The sequence below is a fragment of the Papilio xuthus genome, unplaced genomic scaffold (genome assembly GCF_000836235.2).
Source record: "Papilio xuthus unplaced genomic scaffold, Pxut_1.1 DF827680.1, whole genome shotgun sequence".
Lineage (NCBI taxonomy): Eukaryota > Metazoa > Arthropoda > Insecta > Lepidoptera > Papilionidae > Papilio > Papilio xuthus.
Genome location: NW_013530969.1, coordinates 4,103,271 through 4,120,274, shown reverse-complemented (window position 1 = coordinate 4,120,274; position 17,004 = coordinate 4,103,271). Strand labels below are relative to the sequence as shown.

Here is a 17,004-nt window from a genome sequence, read left to right as displayed (position 1 = left end):
CCCCCGCCCCGCCGACACAACCACACGGTATGCATATGCGCATATGCAACCCGTGCATATGCAATATAACGATGTCTCCTGCATAAATAATTGTATTTACAAATTTTACACTACAAAACTTAACTATTAGTATGGTAAAAGATAATCCCGCGTATCTTATGATGAGTGTGCGTGCCAGAAGCCTAATTTTAGTCCACGTTCCCTTCCCACCCTTTTATTATAAGAAATAATAAGAAGGGGAAGTGTACTTGATAAAGGAGGGAACGCATATGAGGGGTAGACCTCTTTCCTCTTTCTGTGTGTCTCCACCTCGGTTGATTCAGGATATGTCTCTGCAACTGCAGATATCTAAGAGGAACTCTCGTTTCGCTGTTTCGGCGAATGCTGGCACCTTGTAATAATAAAAATATTGACGTGTGCAAATCAATTTGATTGAAATCCTTATTATTTTAAGCTAATGTTAAAAATTAAACCTTGTTCAAAATTCCAAAGTTGTGAGTTACATTTGTTTACGTCGAAGACATCGATAATATACACATATATGTAGGGAGGCGCATCGTTGATGTAATTTTGTGGTGTTCAGATCCAGCTATACATGGTCCACGTTGCCGTACCGGCGGTGCACGCTCGGGCACATTGAACACTGCGCCTGTGGCCTAATCATTTACAAGTATTTTTGCTATAATTTGTCTTAATATGAGAGTTAGATTTATTTTTTTATCTTTATTTTTTTTTATTATTTCATGTAAAGTCGTGTTCGCGGTTATTTGGGATAGAGTACAATGATGGAATGCTTTTCCCTATTGGATATAGTACCGCGCTCATGACAAACGTAATTTTAATAACATTCCATTGTCTTATTTATTGTGTATATTATCAGTAAATTGCTTACATATTTTCATGTAAGGTTGTCGGATTAGATGTTAGTTTGTAACTTTTAATTATAAAAAATATATGTAACGCTAGAACTTCATTGTGCCAGCAGTTTTTGTTAAGAGAATTTTCGTACTTATGATAGGTGATATATCTATTGCTTTATCCGCCGATAAGTATTCGAAATTATAGCAAAAATAGATAATAAAATGTAATATATGTAAACTTTATTATATAAATATTATAATGAAGTAAATAATGTATTCGATAAAGGTTTTTGGAATACATAATGCGATGAGGCGATGTATTATAAAGCTTGAGTTACGCGGATGTTGAGTTGTAATTGCTAGCTAAATGTCGTGATTAGCTAATTGCTATTTTCTGAATATCTCTGTATGCAAAACAGAATGTATTTATATATAATGTGCGATGAATGGATGAGTGTATATGATTTTTCTATAAAAATAAAACTAAAATTGAGAATATTATCAATGTGTTTAATTTAACCTGATCCTAGCCACTAGTTAGTTGTACCCCACCTACCTAACGTTTTCCAACCTTGACTTTCATGGGCGTTTGCCGTTGGGACTATGGGCCTACCGATCATCGGTCTAAGGGGATTTTTTTTTATATCATAAGGTGGCAAACGAGCGAGCGGCCGCCTGAAATAGCTATAATAAAATAACGAAGTGACCGTTGCCCATAGACATATGCTATTGCATATGCGTTGCCTACCTTTAATCGACGGAGGAGAGGATGCACAAAAAGAAAATATATTTCCTTCCCATGCATCCTCTCATCCGGAAAGTCCATTTCCACTTCCCATCCTTTCCTTATAAGAAAAAGGGTGGGAAGGGAAAGAAGACTAAATTAGGCAAAAATCTCATTGGGCCGATTGAAAGCATACAATTAATCGGACCAATAGAATAAGATTCCATTGGGTCTATTGGTCCTACAGGAAAGGCCCTTTTTTACCAACCTTACCTTTTTAGAATTAATTATCAGGAATATGTGACCATTAAAATTAGAAATAACTAATAATGCTTGCAAAGGACGATGACTAGTCCTGATGGAGGTGAAGCAGAAACAACGTGAGTATATGGACCTTTAGGTAAAAAGGAAACTATGCAACGTCGCACATTTACTATATGGCGTCAATATTCTGAGATTCACTCATTTATAAACATTTCAACAGATCTGTGGAAAATGAACCTTGACAAATAAAATTAACCCGATTGAGAAAAATACTTTCCAAATAAACTTACGTAAGTATGTACTTGCATCATAAAAAATTGGTACCAATGCCATCTTATCCCTGGCGTAAGTAAACTGAGAATGTACGATACGAAGTTAGAAGATTTATAGTCTAGGTTAACAAGCAATTGTAGATATCAAGGTGAAGTATGCAAATGTAGGTCGACATTGTTACGAGATGAGGGAAATGTCACTACGTAAAGACTCGTAGAAACAAAACTATTTTCATACTAGATGTCGCACGCGACTCCGTCGAATTAAAAAAGGATTTAATTAGCCTATGTGTTCTTCGAGACTATGTTCTACATGCATGTCTAATTTCGTCGAGATCCGTTCAGTCGTTCCTGAGATACCTTCAAACAAACATCCATCCATCCGTCCAAACGTTCACATTTATTATATAATATTAGTAAGATTTGCAAAGTTTAACACTAAATAGCTTTAATTATGAACGGTGAGAGTCAAGATTTTCTTGACGTCAAGTATTTAAATGACATCAAGTCGTACACCGTCTCATTAACGACACTGTTTTTGAAGAGCCCTGTTCCTTCATGAGGTTGATAAGGAAAGGAAAAGTGGATATGGCGCAGGACGGAGACGCGTGGAAGAACAAAATATCCTCTTTCTGTGCGTTCTCTCCGTTGCCGATTAAAGGTAAGCAACGCATCTAAAATAGGGTGCCTACAGGTAATGCTACCTTATAAAAAACTAAAAAATGACCTTAGCTGCAACTTTCCTAGGCTCCGTGGAGTGTTATCATTAGAAATTTTTTATAGAGTTCCACCATCAGTGGGATTGCCAACGGACGTGCCTATGTTGCGAAGTATTCAATGCTCCATTGGCCGACTCCAGCCGTCTTCCGTGACTCACCACGCGACCGTTGCATAACTATCTAAACAACTGCTCAATAGAAAGTATAGATATACATTGCCTCGTTAAAACTTGATATTGTCACTCCTATTGGTAAATAAAACGCAATGTATTTTGAAGTTTTGAAACTGGTATATTTTACGTTGTCTCTGGCCGGTTTTATGGTTGTAAATATTCTATATCCCAAGATAAAACTAGTTTTAGGGGAACTGTATTTCATCCTGAAGTCGTTTGTTGTGCAAACGTTTTCCTTCGAATTGCTAAAGTAGAACGATTTGGTTCTCTGCTTGCTTGTGCAATTTAAGTATTAATTACTGTTATATCTTAATATTTGTTAATATGTTGCGTTTTAAACTTTTGCAATTATGTAAAAGTTACTATAAATAATTGTTTTGCCATCGAAATATAAAAGATTATAGCTGTACTAAATTTGCAATAACAGTATAGTCAAATTCGATACGAATAAGAAACTTTGGATAGCCAGGTCCCATACAAACCAATTCGATGGCTAGCAATCCACAACCGTGAGGTTTTCGCGAAACTCTTTACCTCGCACTGCCGCGTTGTGGTATGTCTTCGGCGGTTTTTCCAAACTCCTACTTCTGCTCCTTCAAGAAGTAAGTGTATCATCTTCTTAGTTCCGACAACGCATCTGCTGTTCCACTGGTAATGGAAATATCCATGGGCGATGTCAACTATTAAACAAATAAACTCTAACAAAGTTAAATAAAAATAATAATCAAAAATTAATCAAACGTGATAAAAAATACTTTAGGTGCATTTTCATTCCAATGTTAATATCAAGTTTAATACCAGTGGCGGATAACAAAGGCGATCTCAGTTGAATAGGTAATAACACTCTATTCGGAATTCTTTATGTTCTCAAGGAAAGGGACGCCTCTGCGCTTTAATATAAGCTCATCTCGTAAATTGTACGCGAAATTCATTCAACGAGGGAAAAAGTCTCAAAAAATGCAGGAACTTTACCAAAAAAGACACACAAATTGCTTACGATTGAAATTTTAACGATCAATTATCATCGACGTTTTTAGATGTCGCACCTAGATTCCTTAATTGATCACTAAAAGAGCCCCTTAGTCTACAATATAATTAAATAGGTTAAGAAACCTTATGAGTTACATCTTATTATTTTTAAATTAAGAATCGAATAACGTCAAAAAATAAATAATTAGGAAAGCTAAACCATAAATTATATTGTATTAATTTGAAGTGAGAAAGTCGGAGCTTAAAGTAAGATTAGAATTACTATTATGTTATAATAACTAAGCAAAGGTTTTAACTCTTAAACCAAGTAACTTAACCCCCGGTATTACTTTTTATATTTTAGGGTTTTTTGGCGTACACTGACGAAACGAAGGGAATGAGACTTTTTTCTTTATTTTTTTTGTTGATTTTAGACGATGAAAATAAAATCCATGTCAATATAAATTTTAATAAAAATACAATTTCTATTGCAGATAAATTTGTGAAAATCATGGCTTTCAAAGTGTACTTACAAAGTAAGTTAATAGACATTCATATTACCTAGGGACTTCCTTTTTCAGCTAAGAAGTGTTCCTTACTTAAACAATAATTAAATCGCATTTTTCACTCGCAATGCTGCAGAAAAAATCTATTAAGGCTTAAAAGGTCGTACCGACTCCAAAACATGTAAACTTGAATCTAATCGAAATATAAAAGAATTGTATTAATTTGATTAACAAAAATATACTTATGTATTTGCTTTCATTCGGAATATGTAAGTCAAATAGAAATATATTTTTACAAACGTTTGTCAATGTCACGCGCCTGTGTCAGATAATATACGCTGTGAATTATGATGTGCGAAAAATAAGATCGATGTAGAGAAATTCTTAATGTGATACAATGAGATAAATATACGATATAATGAATTAGAAAAGTTGTATTATTTGCAGGCAGTGTATATACTATTTAAGGCTCTCTTAAAACATTATGCTTATATGTGTAATATATAATATCAAATTAAATAGGCAATTTATGTATACAGCAACATAATAAATAAGACAATGGTTGATATAATTGCAACGTATTTAAATAATTAAATATATTGCGTTTAAATATTCTATTTTAAATCTTTTTCATGCTATTGATATCCACTCTAATGTGATAATTATATCAGGTTTAATTGTTTTTAATCTCGATAACAAAAGATATCTTACTAATATTATAAATGCGAATGTTTAGATGGATGGATGTTTGTTTGAAGGTATCTTCAGAACGGCTGCATGGATCTCTCTGAAATTTGGCACAGGTATAGAACATCGTCTGGAAGAACACATATAGGCTATTAATTAAGTTTTTTTTTTAAATCTCAGGCGACAGCTAGTTTTTGTATAAACGTAAAAATAATCATTTAAACAGTTAATAAAGTCATTTTTTAACAAAAAAAATGTTAATTGCCAGTAATTTTATTGCGCATCGCTCCAGGGGTTGAGGATGTCATTTGTCCCCCTCAAGCCGCACCGCGCTTTGCCTTTTAAGAGATAGGACCCTCCTCGTAAAACAAAAACGAACAATAAATATTAAATTTTCCTTGTGTGCTTGTCTTGCAAATATTTAGTCAATATATGTACGTTTACAAAGAGGTTTCAATTTTACGTAAGTATTGCCATCAGGAAAAGTATCAGATTTTAGTACAAAAGCGAGTTTTTGTCGTGTCCGTTTTTCTATAGTCAAAGGCTTGTCATCTTTCCTTTCTTTGTTATTCCGTGTCGCTCTCCGTGCTACTAATTAAACTTTCGTGACGTCCAATTAATTTTATTGCCCCAGATAGAAAGCTGTAAGCTTGTTGCAAGTTAAACATTTGCAATGATAATTTCGCTGTGGAATAAACCGGGGCTTTTGATCCTTGACACGAATTAATCCGAACATTCTAAACTCAACTTTGAGGAAAATTCCAGATGTTTTGTATGCTTAAGGTTGAAACAGTGTGTTAAGAAGGTTAAGTACTTGATATATCTATATGCATTTACTTATAACTTATTTTTTTCGCTTACTTACTTGCACAGTAATAGAGTACAGCTTTTTAAAGTCCTGAACGATTTTATTTATTTATTTATTTATTTATTAAAAATGTATATACATTAACAATTAAACAAACATTGATACAGATTTAAAGATGTGTTAGTAACGATGTTATTAAAAAAAGAAAAGGTAAGATAAAAAAATAATAGTCGAAAGGTATGAATAAGTGGCTTTTTAAAAGTTATAATGTGTACTTTATTAACTGTCCCCTACAACCGCATCCAAATTTAAAAAAAAAACCTTAATTAGTAGCCTATATGTTCTAGCTATGCCTTCCAGACTATGTTCTACATCTGTGCCAAATCTAATCGAGATCAGCTAAGCCGTTCTGGAGATACCCTCCATTTTTTAAAAAGCAAATATCCATCCATCCATACTTTCGCATTTATAATATTAGTAAGATTGTCACTTTTGAACCTAAGATGACCACAGATGGCGTTGCGTAAGTTGTCATAACAAGCGAAGCAAATGTTAGGGCTGTGCGCAGCTGAGCGCAGCGTGGCGAGTTAATGATATTTATTGAATGCAGTATACTTTCATACCGGCCGGCAGTATTCGTACAAGCGCCGTCGCACGCGCAGCTCCGGCAATACTTTCAGTTTTTTTTTATTTACGTACGACGTTTTCCTACATTTCCTTTACCGTCAATTCCATGTATATTGAATTCGGGTAAAAAGTGGAATTTACGTGTTGCTCAAGGGTTCTACGCCCTGGATTTTTTTTTAATTTTTGGTAAGTCAATTTATTTTATGTTAATTTGAACTAAAACAAAAATCAACCCATAAATTTTTGGGAACAAAATATATTAAAAGCAATTAGAAATTTTTTAAATCATTTTTTTTTCAATTTAAACGCTTTTAAATAATTGTATAGCACCAGCATCAAAATTATTTTAATTAATTGCATAATAGAAATCAAAATACCTTTCTCATAGTAAATTAAATACATTCAGAAATTACTAATCATAAAAAATCTCTACAATAATTTAATATAGACTTCATTTTATAAAAATCTACAACTGACCTATCATAAGTCGTATAAGATTAGTGTCCAGTTTGTAAGCAGCGTAAGTTCAACGACCGCTGTCGGAAAAGAAATTTCTTAGTATTGCGATGAAAAAAAAAACTATTTACCATATGTCATAAAGCAACTTATAACGAGTAATCAAATGCGAATATGTGAAGGCCGGCCAGCATTTCATGCTCTGAAACCTATGAAATTGTTTTAATTATACCGATTTATGCAATACAAAATATTCGTTTCACTAAACTGAAGTTAATTAAGTAAGCGGTCATATTTCACTTGTATTAATTAAATTAAAATGGAATGATAATATAAAGAGCGGTGGCTCAGGGGTCAAGCACTTGACTTGCAATCTGCAGGTCCTGGGTTCGAATCCCGCCATGTACCAATGTGTTTTTCGATTTCCGATTTACATATGTACATTTATCCGACGTTCTTACGGTGAAGGAAAACATCGTGGTGCAACCTGCACATATCTGAGAAGCAATTCAAAGATATGTGTGAAGTCAACCAACCCGCACTGGGCCAGCGTGGTTAACTATGGCCTAGTCACCCTTGATTTAGGGTAGGCTCCGAGCCCCTCGGTGGGAATGTATAGTGATCTGATGAGCGGAATTATAATATTTTTTTTCAAAATCTGTGGTTAATTAATGGCGAGTTTTAGAACGCGGTAATAGTCCTACTAACTGTGGGTTTCTGAAAGCAAAATCTCCGTTTAAAACATATTGTTATATCTGTTTTATCAAAGATAAAAGACAAGAATATGTTGTATACAGAGATTTTGGTGTCAGATACCCAGTTACGGTATATTTTATATGAAAAATCTTCACTAAGACTCTTCCTTAGTGTCCATTTAAAGACTCTTAGTACATTCTACATATTTTCTAAACATATAATAGTTTTACACGTTGCCGCTACCATTTCCAATTTCGTAACGCGATGTACAAAATGTCAGACGCGCTTGTCACTTGTGAAAACAAACTGCTTTTGCAAGAATTTGTCATCAGTAGTGCGCCGTCTCTATTCATTTTATAGTACATTTTACGAAACGGCAATTAGATATCTTTTTCTGTACATGTGCAATAGATCCCATTTAAGTTTAAATGATTCTTGGTATGCTATGAAGATAGTTATTTAGAAGATAACAACACATTATTCGTGCGCATCAGAATAATATTTCTACACATATCTGCGAAGAAATTTCAAGATGCTTGTGAAGTCCGCAATGGGTCAGCGTGATTGTCTAAGGTCTAACCAGCAATCACTTAGAATAGGCTCTAAGCTTTTAGGCGATGTGACCACACAGAAGACAGGCGTGAAGCGGAAGCAATTCCGCGTTTCGTCTGATGAGTGTGCGTCCCGGAGGCCAAAATTAGTCCTCTTTCCCTTCCCACCCTTTTTCTTATAAGGAAAGGATGGGAAGTGGAAGTGGACTTTCCGGATGAGAGGATGCACGGAAAGGGAAAATATTTTCTTTCTGTGCATCCTCTCCTCCGTCGATTAAAGGTAGGCAACGCATATGCAACAGCGTATGTCTATGGGCAACGGTCACTTCGCTATATCAGCGATTTTAGGTGGCCGCTCGCTCGTTTGCCACCTTATGATATAAAAAAAAATGTATTGAATCATATCAAAACATAAACAAACAAAACACAACACTGACGCCAACGAAATTCCAAAAAAAAAAAACAAAACAACTAGTTTCAATTCAATTAGTTAAGAGTTATTAAAAGGAGTTATATGAATTTAAGTGAAAGAAATTAAATTAATTATGAAGCAAGAAACTGTTCGCGGGAAGTTAATTAGCAATTTGCCAGCTGTGAACTTACAGCGTTGTAAATGGCAGCCTCGATACCGACACAACAAAGTTCTCCAAGTTTGAAGCATTTGAGAGCAACTCACGAAATTTGTAATAAGATCCAAAGATTCAATTAAGCGAAGTGTTAAATACTTAACATTTAAAACTTACCTGCTACCGTAGACAAAGTAATATTATAGATTAACATTAATTCTTGATATGTTCCGTGGTCTTTTTCCACCAAATTTACAGCTTAAGCAAGCATACTGTGATAACCAACATGTCAAGGATTCCTAAGGCTATGGCAGTCCTACGTCGGTCTAAATTCTGTAATAAATCATTTTCAATATACGACGATTGATCTTTATTATAACCAAAATTTTTCCTCTTTCAACACTCGAATTACCGTTAACCGTTTTAAAATAAAAAAATGAGGGTATCAGAGTACATTGATTTCATTGTAAATTATACCGAGTTATTGCTAATCGATTTCGATATTTCGATACTCGAAAAGTGTGTAATGTTATCATAACAGTATTAATTAGCTCAACGAAACTGAAGCTAAGCGATTGCGTCGAATTCGTTGCGTAAAACGAAGCGAAACAACGAGCCTTCGAGTCGCGCTCCATTACATACCGAGGAACATTTACGCCATTCGTGTGTAAAAAATGCACATGTTTAATCCATTCGCACATTAACCCCTTAAATGTATGCCACGTCCGTTATATTTTGAACACAAGCGTTACGTCGAAGCTCCCCTCCACATCTAATAAGCATTCAAATATGACATGACAAACAGAATGATACGATCTCTTTAAACAAGATGGTCTCGCCATGAACTTTCACCGGATTGCCGGTTTGACGATAACGAGGATGTCTCATTGTTACGTCATCAAACGCCATATTCAAAAGGCATTGAGATCCTAAGAGATTCCTTTCTCTATTCCTAAAAGTAGTAGACGATTAGACGATAAACATATGTAGCATAAGATTCAATCAACAAATACCCTAGTTCTTGGATCTCATCTACTAAGGCTGAAAACACTATTTCCTAAAAAAGACATAGTTTAGCTTTTTTCTCAAACAACCTTACTACTATTATAAATGCGAACGTTTAGATGTATGAATGGATGTTTGTTTGAAGTTATTTCCGAAATAGCTGAACAGATCTCGATGAAATTTGGCGTGCTTGTAGAACATAGTTTGGAAGAACACATGGGCTACTTATAAAGTTTTTTTTTAATTCCATGCAGTCGGAGCCGCGGGCAACAGCTAGTAAAATGTATAAAGGAAATAACCAATCACTTTAACAACTCTTGAAAAGATTATTACAAAAGTTCTTACAGAAAATGTTCTGTACTATCATCTATATGAACAGGGTCGTAGTAAAGGGAGTGTTTGTTCGTGAGTAATGAGTGCCATTAGCCCACCAATAGCCTGCGGCCTGTCCCAATGAATCACTCCATTACGTCTTCAATTCATTCCAGCGTCACCTTAAACACATTTAAAAGATTTCGTCTGTAAGCAATTTATTTATAAAGCATTCATTGTCTCCCAAAGTTTACGCCCTTGAGACCTTTCACCCTTTAGAAAGCGTGCTCCATCATTATTTGTAAAGGTTTAAATAATTTATTAATGTAATTTATCTTCAAAGATTTTATACAAATAGCTGCCCGCGACTCCGTTCGCGCGGAATTAAAAAATAACTTAATGACATCAAACAATCATCCATCTATTCATCGATCTAACAATTCGCAATTAAAAATTAAATAAAAAATTCAAATTCGCATAGTTTAAACAAAAATATACTACATTTATACAGATATTCTAAAGACTTGCATCACATGTATTTCAACGAGATTTGGAAAAATTGCTTTGGTATGTGGTACATGAATTTGCGTTATTGTTAGTTTCAATAATGTTTTTTCGCAACAATCTTTCAAAGATAAAACTCAGTGAAATAAGAAAGCATATATATAGAACTAGCGGACCCGACAGACGTTGTCCTGTCTACACGTCTTTAATTTGAATATTTGACACTGCGATGGTAGCGCCGTCTGTCGGATCCAATGTAAAACATTCCAAAATCAACAACTACTAATAAATTAAAAATTAATTTAAAAAACATTGTCCAGCAGACAAAATTGTGAATCTGAACCATTCCCAGATCCCCTTGAACACACACAAAAAATTTCATCAAAATCGGTCCAGTCGTTTGAGAGAAGTTCAGTGACATACACACTCACAGAAGCATTATGTATATAAAGATTAACTTGTATATGTTTTAGAATTCATTTGTAGGCATAAATTAAATACTGTTGCATGCTTTCGAAATGTAAAAGTGAAATGCATGATACACACACAAGTTGTACAATGTCTTTGTTTTCTAATTATTAACCTTTAATTCGACGAAATTTTTTGTAGCAAAAAAACTGTTTTTTTTAGTAAAGTCATACTTATAATAATTTTCTCTAAACTAGTTCAGTAGATTTTTTTTAAATTAGTTGTTCGTCACACTGGACACAATCGAATTAAGGGTTCAGTTTAAATTAACAGATTTTCGGTCTTACATATGTTATATTTTAAATTCGAAATATTCTCTATGCATAAAATATTGTCCTATCTATATACTGATAAAGAAAAACATTCTGTATGTTTGTCTGTTTGTCCGCAAGGCCGGATTTGTTACTATACCTGTAATGCTACAGCCTGAGCCTCCGGAACGGTTGGAACAATTTTGACGGGACTTTAATCGAGTATGTTTTATATTTTTTAATTCTGCTCTGACTAAGTCTTGGGCGATGCTATTACATATTATCATGATTTGATCATTTGTACGGTACTGCACCCAAGTATTTTTATTAATTAAAGGTTTCCAACCAAGGTAAACGCTTTCAGATTATCATCTTTTATTTTATGAGGTAATGTACATACACACATAATATTAGTGGTTTAAACATATGTACAGTCAGCTGCATAAAAATGTAAGCATTTACAGAACTTCCGTTTTTTTTTTCGCTTTCGGTTTCAAAAATATGGATGCAAGTATCCGTTCGTATGCTTCAGACCACGAATACGTGCTAATGACGAATACGCGCATCCGTATTTTTGAAACCGAAGAGGTATACAAGTTTCTCAAGTTCTGTAACTGTTTTCATATTTATGCAGCTGACTGTACACGACTTAGCATTAATAGAAATAAGCCCAAGGCAAACATATAAAAACATCAAAATAACAAACATAAACAAGCTATTAATTGAACATGTGAGGTGATTGTGCCTTGTTGATGTCAATGAACGGTCCTATGTCGCAATATATCAAGGTTTTTATGTGCTTTAAGTTAAAGCTTATGACTTCATTTGTTTTTATAACTTTACTAGCTGTCGCCCGCAACTCTGTCCACACAGGATTTAAAAATAATTAGTAGCTTATCTGTTCTTCAGACGATATTTTACATTTATGAAAAATTACTTCGAGATCCTTGTAGCCGTTCTGGAGATACCTTCTAATAAACATCCTTCCATACATTGAAAAATTTATAATATTAGTTACCTGTGTTTGTTGCTGGTTTTCTTTCATAAGTATGCTTTAAGCTGCCAATGAAATTAAGTACCAGGACTTCATAACATTGCAGAGTGATGTAGTGTGTTGAAGTCCTTACCTTACTTTGGATGTAGTACACAATACGTTAAACATATTTTTCAACATTGGAAATTCTTGGTTACACAAATCGATAAAAATGTCGAAATGACCTTGAGAAATTATGGCGAAATATTCTATTTTTTTCGGTCGGTTTCTATCATAAACCACCGTAGACTCGAGAATACTAGAAAACAGTTGCGAACCATAAACCGTGGTATTAGCATTTGAATCTTGAAGACATTTATCTTAAATATACCACAAATCACATTGTTGTGACAGAGGTAAACCGCAAGCCATGCGTACTATTCACTGAATTTAGGTCAACCATACGTCTGGTCTGTCAATGTTTGATGAATGCGTCTTTACAAAGAACAAAGACCATTCATTTGCATGCACAAAACCTAAGCGTTGTGTACAAAATTAACAATGTCTTGTTTAATTCATTTCGTCAAGAATATGCATTGCAATAATCAAGTTATAACTTAACCATGTTAAAGTTATATTTTATTACTAAATCGTAAAAGTAGCTTTAAATATTATTACGATAACAAAAACCTCAAAATTATTAAATTCAATTCCCAATTGTGTTTTGTTTAAGGTGATAAAACTGTACTTCAGTGTCAAAACACTGATACAGAGCATAATGAAGTTACCCCTTTCATTTTCTCTGAAAAAAAAAACAAAAAGCAACAGTTTTTTTTACAAATTTTTCGTTTGTAGAACTCCGCGGTTAAACAATATAAACAAAGTAATGAAATTCGAACTTGTATTGTTAAGTGACAAGGGAAAAGTGATAAAGCGAAATATTTTTCCCGTCACAATTCATTTTCACCAAAATAATTTTAAGCTGTGTTATTACAAAATGGTTTCCTCGTCGGCGTCTAATTAAGTTTTGTTATATTCTTTATTGTGACGTCGATCTGGTGCGGCAAGAGGCACGGAGCGGACAGAATTAATTGTTGAATTTTAAAAACGTATTTAGATTTTTTAACTCAATCTCTATGAATCTGAATCTTTTGATAAAACTCTTTATAGCCCTCTAATTTAATTCCAAATTCGCATTTTATGATATTTTCCATGTTAAATAAAAAAAAACATATTTCGGGTAATATAAGTTGCCCGACTATTTATCGACAGTATGATTTTTTTTAAAGATAGTTTACTTGGATTTAGATAAGTATTCAAATAAAATGAGTAAAGTTTCACAATCGCTAAATTCCGTAGTTTCTCCACAATACCATATTAATTAACCTTAGTCGAATCCAACTAAATGTTTTAATTATTCCTAATACATAATATTAGAAAACATTAACAGATTATTTTAAAATTACATAAAACTAACAAAATATAACGATAAAAATAATGGTATTATACATTTATAAATCGATGGTTGTTGATTTCGCCACTAACTTATCGTCGTTAACTATACAGAGGAGCTAAAGTTCGCACTAATATAGCAGTGTCAACGACTCTGGCCCAGTGTCGTTTGTTGGATTTTATATTTTTAAATAACTTCCCAGATGTGTGCAGTTTATCCCACGATGTTTACCTTCACCGTAACACGCTAATATTAACTATGCTAAAGTCGATATAAAATAAGAAATCCAATCTATCTAAATAATTGTAAAGTCCGTTAAATCGTAAATGCCGTAAGACTTTGTACACACGGTACATAAAGTGGTACGTATTCAATTATATAACGTACCGGTTCTTCGGCTGTACCGATCACAGCTACAGTGCGGTTTTGCGCCTCACTTCTACATAACGAGATATCTGGAAAGCTATTTTGTAAAACTTGCTAAAGCGGCACATTTTTTTTGTTATTTATTTTAAATAAAACATATACGTACACATCCGTGTCACGATTGGAAAGTAATAAAAAGTCTTTATTTATATGCAACATTGATGCTGTAACTGGCCGAAAATAATTACCAAAGCAGTGTTTTTAATTTTAAATTAATTCTCTATTTAAAATTTGTCGGTTAACTAAACAAAAGCTACAACATTAACGTAAGATTAATCTTCTGTAATTAATCGCTAATATTGTTTTTTATTTATTATTTTCATAGAAAGGTCATTGTGTGTAATCAATAATAGTATCCACACGTAACTAACTCATAAAGATAAGCAACAAAGAGATTATAATGCAAGAGAAGAGAATCTAATGCAATGCTCTAGTATATTCTGAATATTGTATGAGTTTACTATTATTGTTAACCTTGGCATCATATTTGGATACAAAAACTAGAATGTTATACAAATTACAACATTTAGGTCAAGTTATTTAAAAGATTTTTCTTTACCAAACGTATCCTAAAGAAGTTGACCGCCCTTTTGCCCCCTGCCCGACCTCACTTGAGTCAAGATCCTATCGTTTGGGAACGAAAGTGACGCCTTGAGACGAGATTTCCTTTCAAAATTCATTGCGCTACGTCGTTCTATATAATACGTTAAACGCTTGTCTCCTGAATGTCTACAACTAAGTAAACAGACATACAAAAATATGGTAATATCAAGAAGTTTTTCATAAACAGATAACCTAATCATGGGTCCAAAATAGAAGCGTCTTTACCCCAAAAATATAAGGTTTTAAAATCATGACCTAGAATTCCTTGTATCATATTTCAGTTACACGAATTATCACTTACTGCAGTTGTGAAGGGGATGGAATGAAATTGTATGACATTTGAAATTCATGCTTTGCCGCCGTTCGAGGCATATCCAACATTAATGACAGTGCAAGCTCGCCCGCGCCCTCTGTGCGGAACTCTCGTAAATATTAATCTGGGACAAAGTGAATTCTGGTAAGCGAACAGTACAAAGGAGAAATTTAGTATAATCTTTGAACTTTGTTGCGAAATTTCTCCACAATAGAGCGGAATTAGCGTTAAAATTTCTTTGACGTTAATTGGATGCAATCGAAAAAAAGTCCGTGTCGCGTTCAATATAACGAACAAGAACTTTTATTAGAAAAGACATAATTTCAATTTTTTGTATTTACTAAAAAGAAACCACTTTAGTTGTTAAATTTAGAATGCTTTGAAAAAGGATTTTACATGTAGAAATTTTTTTAATAAAAATTTGACCCAGTATGCCCATCCATTATCACCTCACTATACGTCCCCACTTAGGGGCTCGATGCTTAACCTAAGTTAGGGGTGACTAGGCTTTAGTCAACCACGCTGGCCCAGTGCGGATTAATTGACTTCACACATATCTTTGTATTTCTTCGCTGATATGTGCATGCATGCATGTTTTCCTTTACCGTAAGAAACAGTTTGTCCTGTGCTAATAAAATGCCACCATAAAAACTTCACTGACTTCATTATTCTTATTTTGATTAGAAGATTACGCATACCATATTCTTATAACATTAACCTAGTTCCTAATGAGGGTCCGTTTAACTTTGTTAAGTAGTATAATGGACTGTTATTTAATTATATCTTTTTAATTAACGTATTCATTACAATTTCTCTATGAAAATGTTTCATAAGTATGAGTGACGAAATAACTGACATAAAATTAAGTATGATGTGTTTATAGAGTAGACGCACTTTCTCATAGTGATTTCGCAAGTCAGTGTGGTATGTAATGAACGAGACGTAGCTCCGATCTCACGGTAATTTCCAACTCAGCAGCCTTGTCGGATGAAATCGATTTGCTTCCGGAACAAGGAAACCTTAATGAATACTTTGTTCTTATTTTACAATTATTTATGTATATATAAAATTCTTTCCCGTGGATTTCTGGGACTAAAATCTCTATACAAAACTTATGTTATCCCTGTTTTTCATTTTTGACGAAACAGAGAAAACAATATGTTTTACGGATTTTTGTCTCAGAAACCTATGGTTAGTGCAAGTTTTCTTAGGAACTAAAAACAGGCGATTACAATCTTAAAATCCCTTAAATAATTGGCCAGACAATTTAATATATACTTAAGACTGATTCTAAAGGTTAATTAAGCACACGCAAAAACGTTTTAACCTAAGTTATCAAGGGAATACTGTTAAGCTTAATAAGTAAAATTTAACCAGTAAAAAATATAAAATGTAGCGGGTTTCCTTTAGTGAGGTATATGAATAAATACTCAGGGCAAGGGCCTCGCCGCTCTCGCCCTGTAATGAATGCCCGATGTATTAACGAGAAAAATATAACGAGGAAAAAGTACACAAAATCAAAATTAAAAGTTAAATATTTAATAACACGGTTAAGGGAATATACTCACGAATTGTTGCGCTTAACTGAAAATCTTACTAGTAAATGCGTATGTTTAAATGGATGGATGTTTCTTTGAAAGTGTCTCCAGAACGGCTGCATGTATCTTGCTGGGCATAGATGTAGAACATAGCCTGGAGAGAAACATAGGCTACTGTTTTTTTTTAATTCCACACGGACGGAGTCGCCAAAGACAGATTGTAATTATATATACATTTTCATAGCATCATGTGATTTCAATTGCATTCTTAAATATTATG

At 33.7% G+C, this 17,004-nt stretch overlaps 1 protein-coding gene across 1 annotated transcript in view; it reads left to right on the top strand.

The window, feature by feature from the left end:
* Nucleotides 1-640, top strand: part of Cip4 (formin-binding protein 1-like Cip4) — a 52,117-nt gene extending 51,477 nt beyond the window's left edge. Inside the window, exon 14 of the mRNA XM_013310981.1 lies at nt 584-640. Coding sequence (XP_013166435.1) covers nt 584-640 — 57 coding nt within the window. The remainder of the gene's footprint in view (nt 1-583) is intronic.
* Nucleotides 641-17,004: the final 16,364 nt, after the last annotated feature.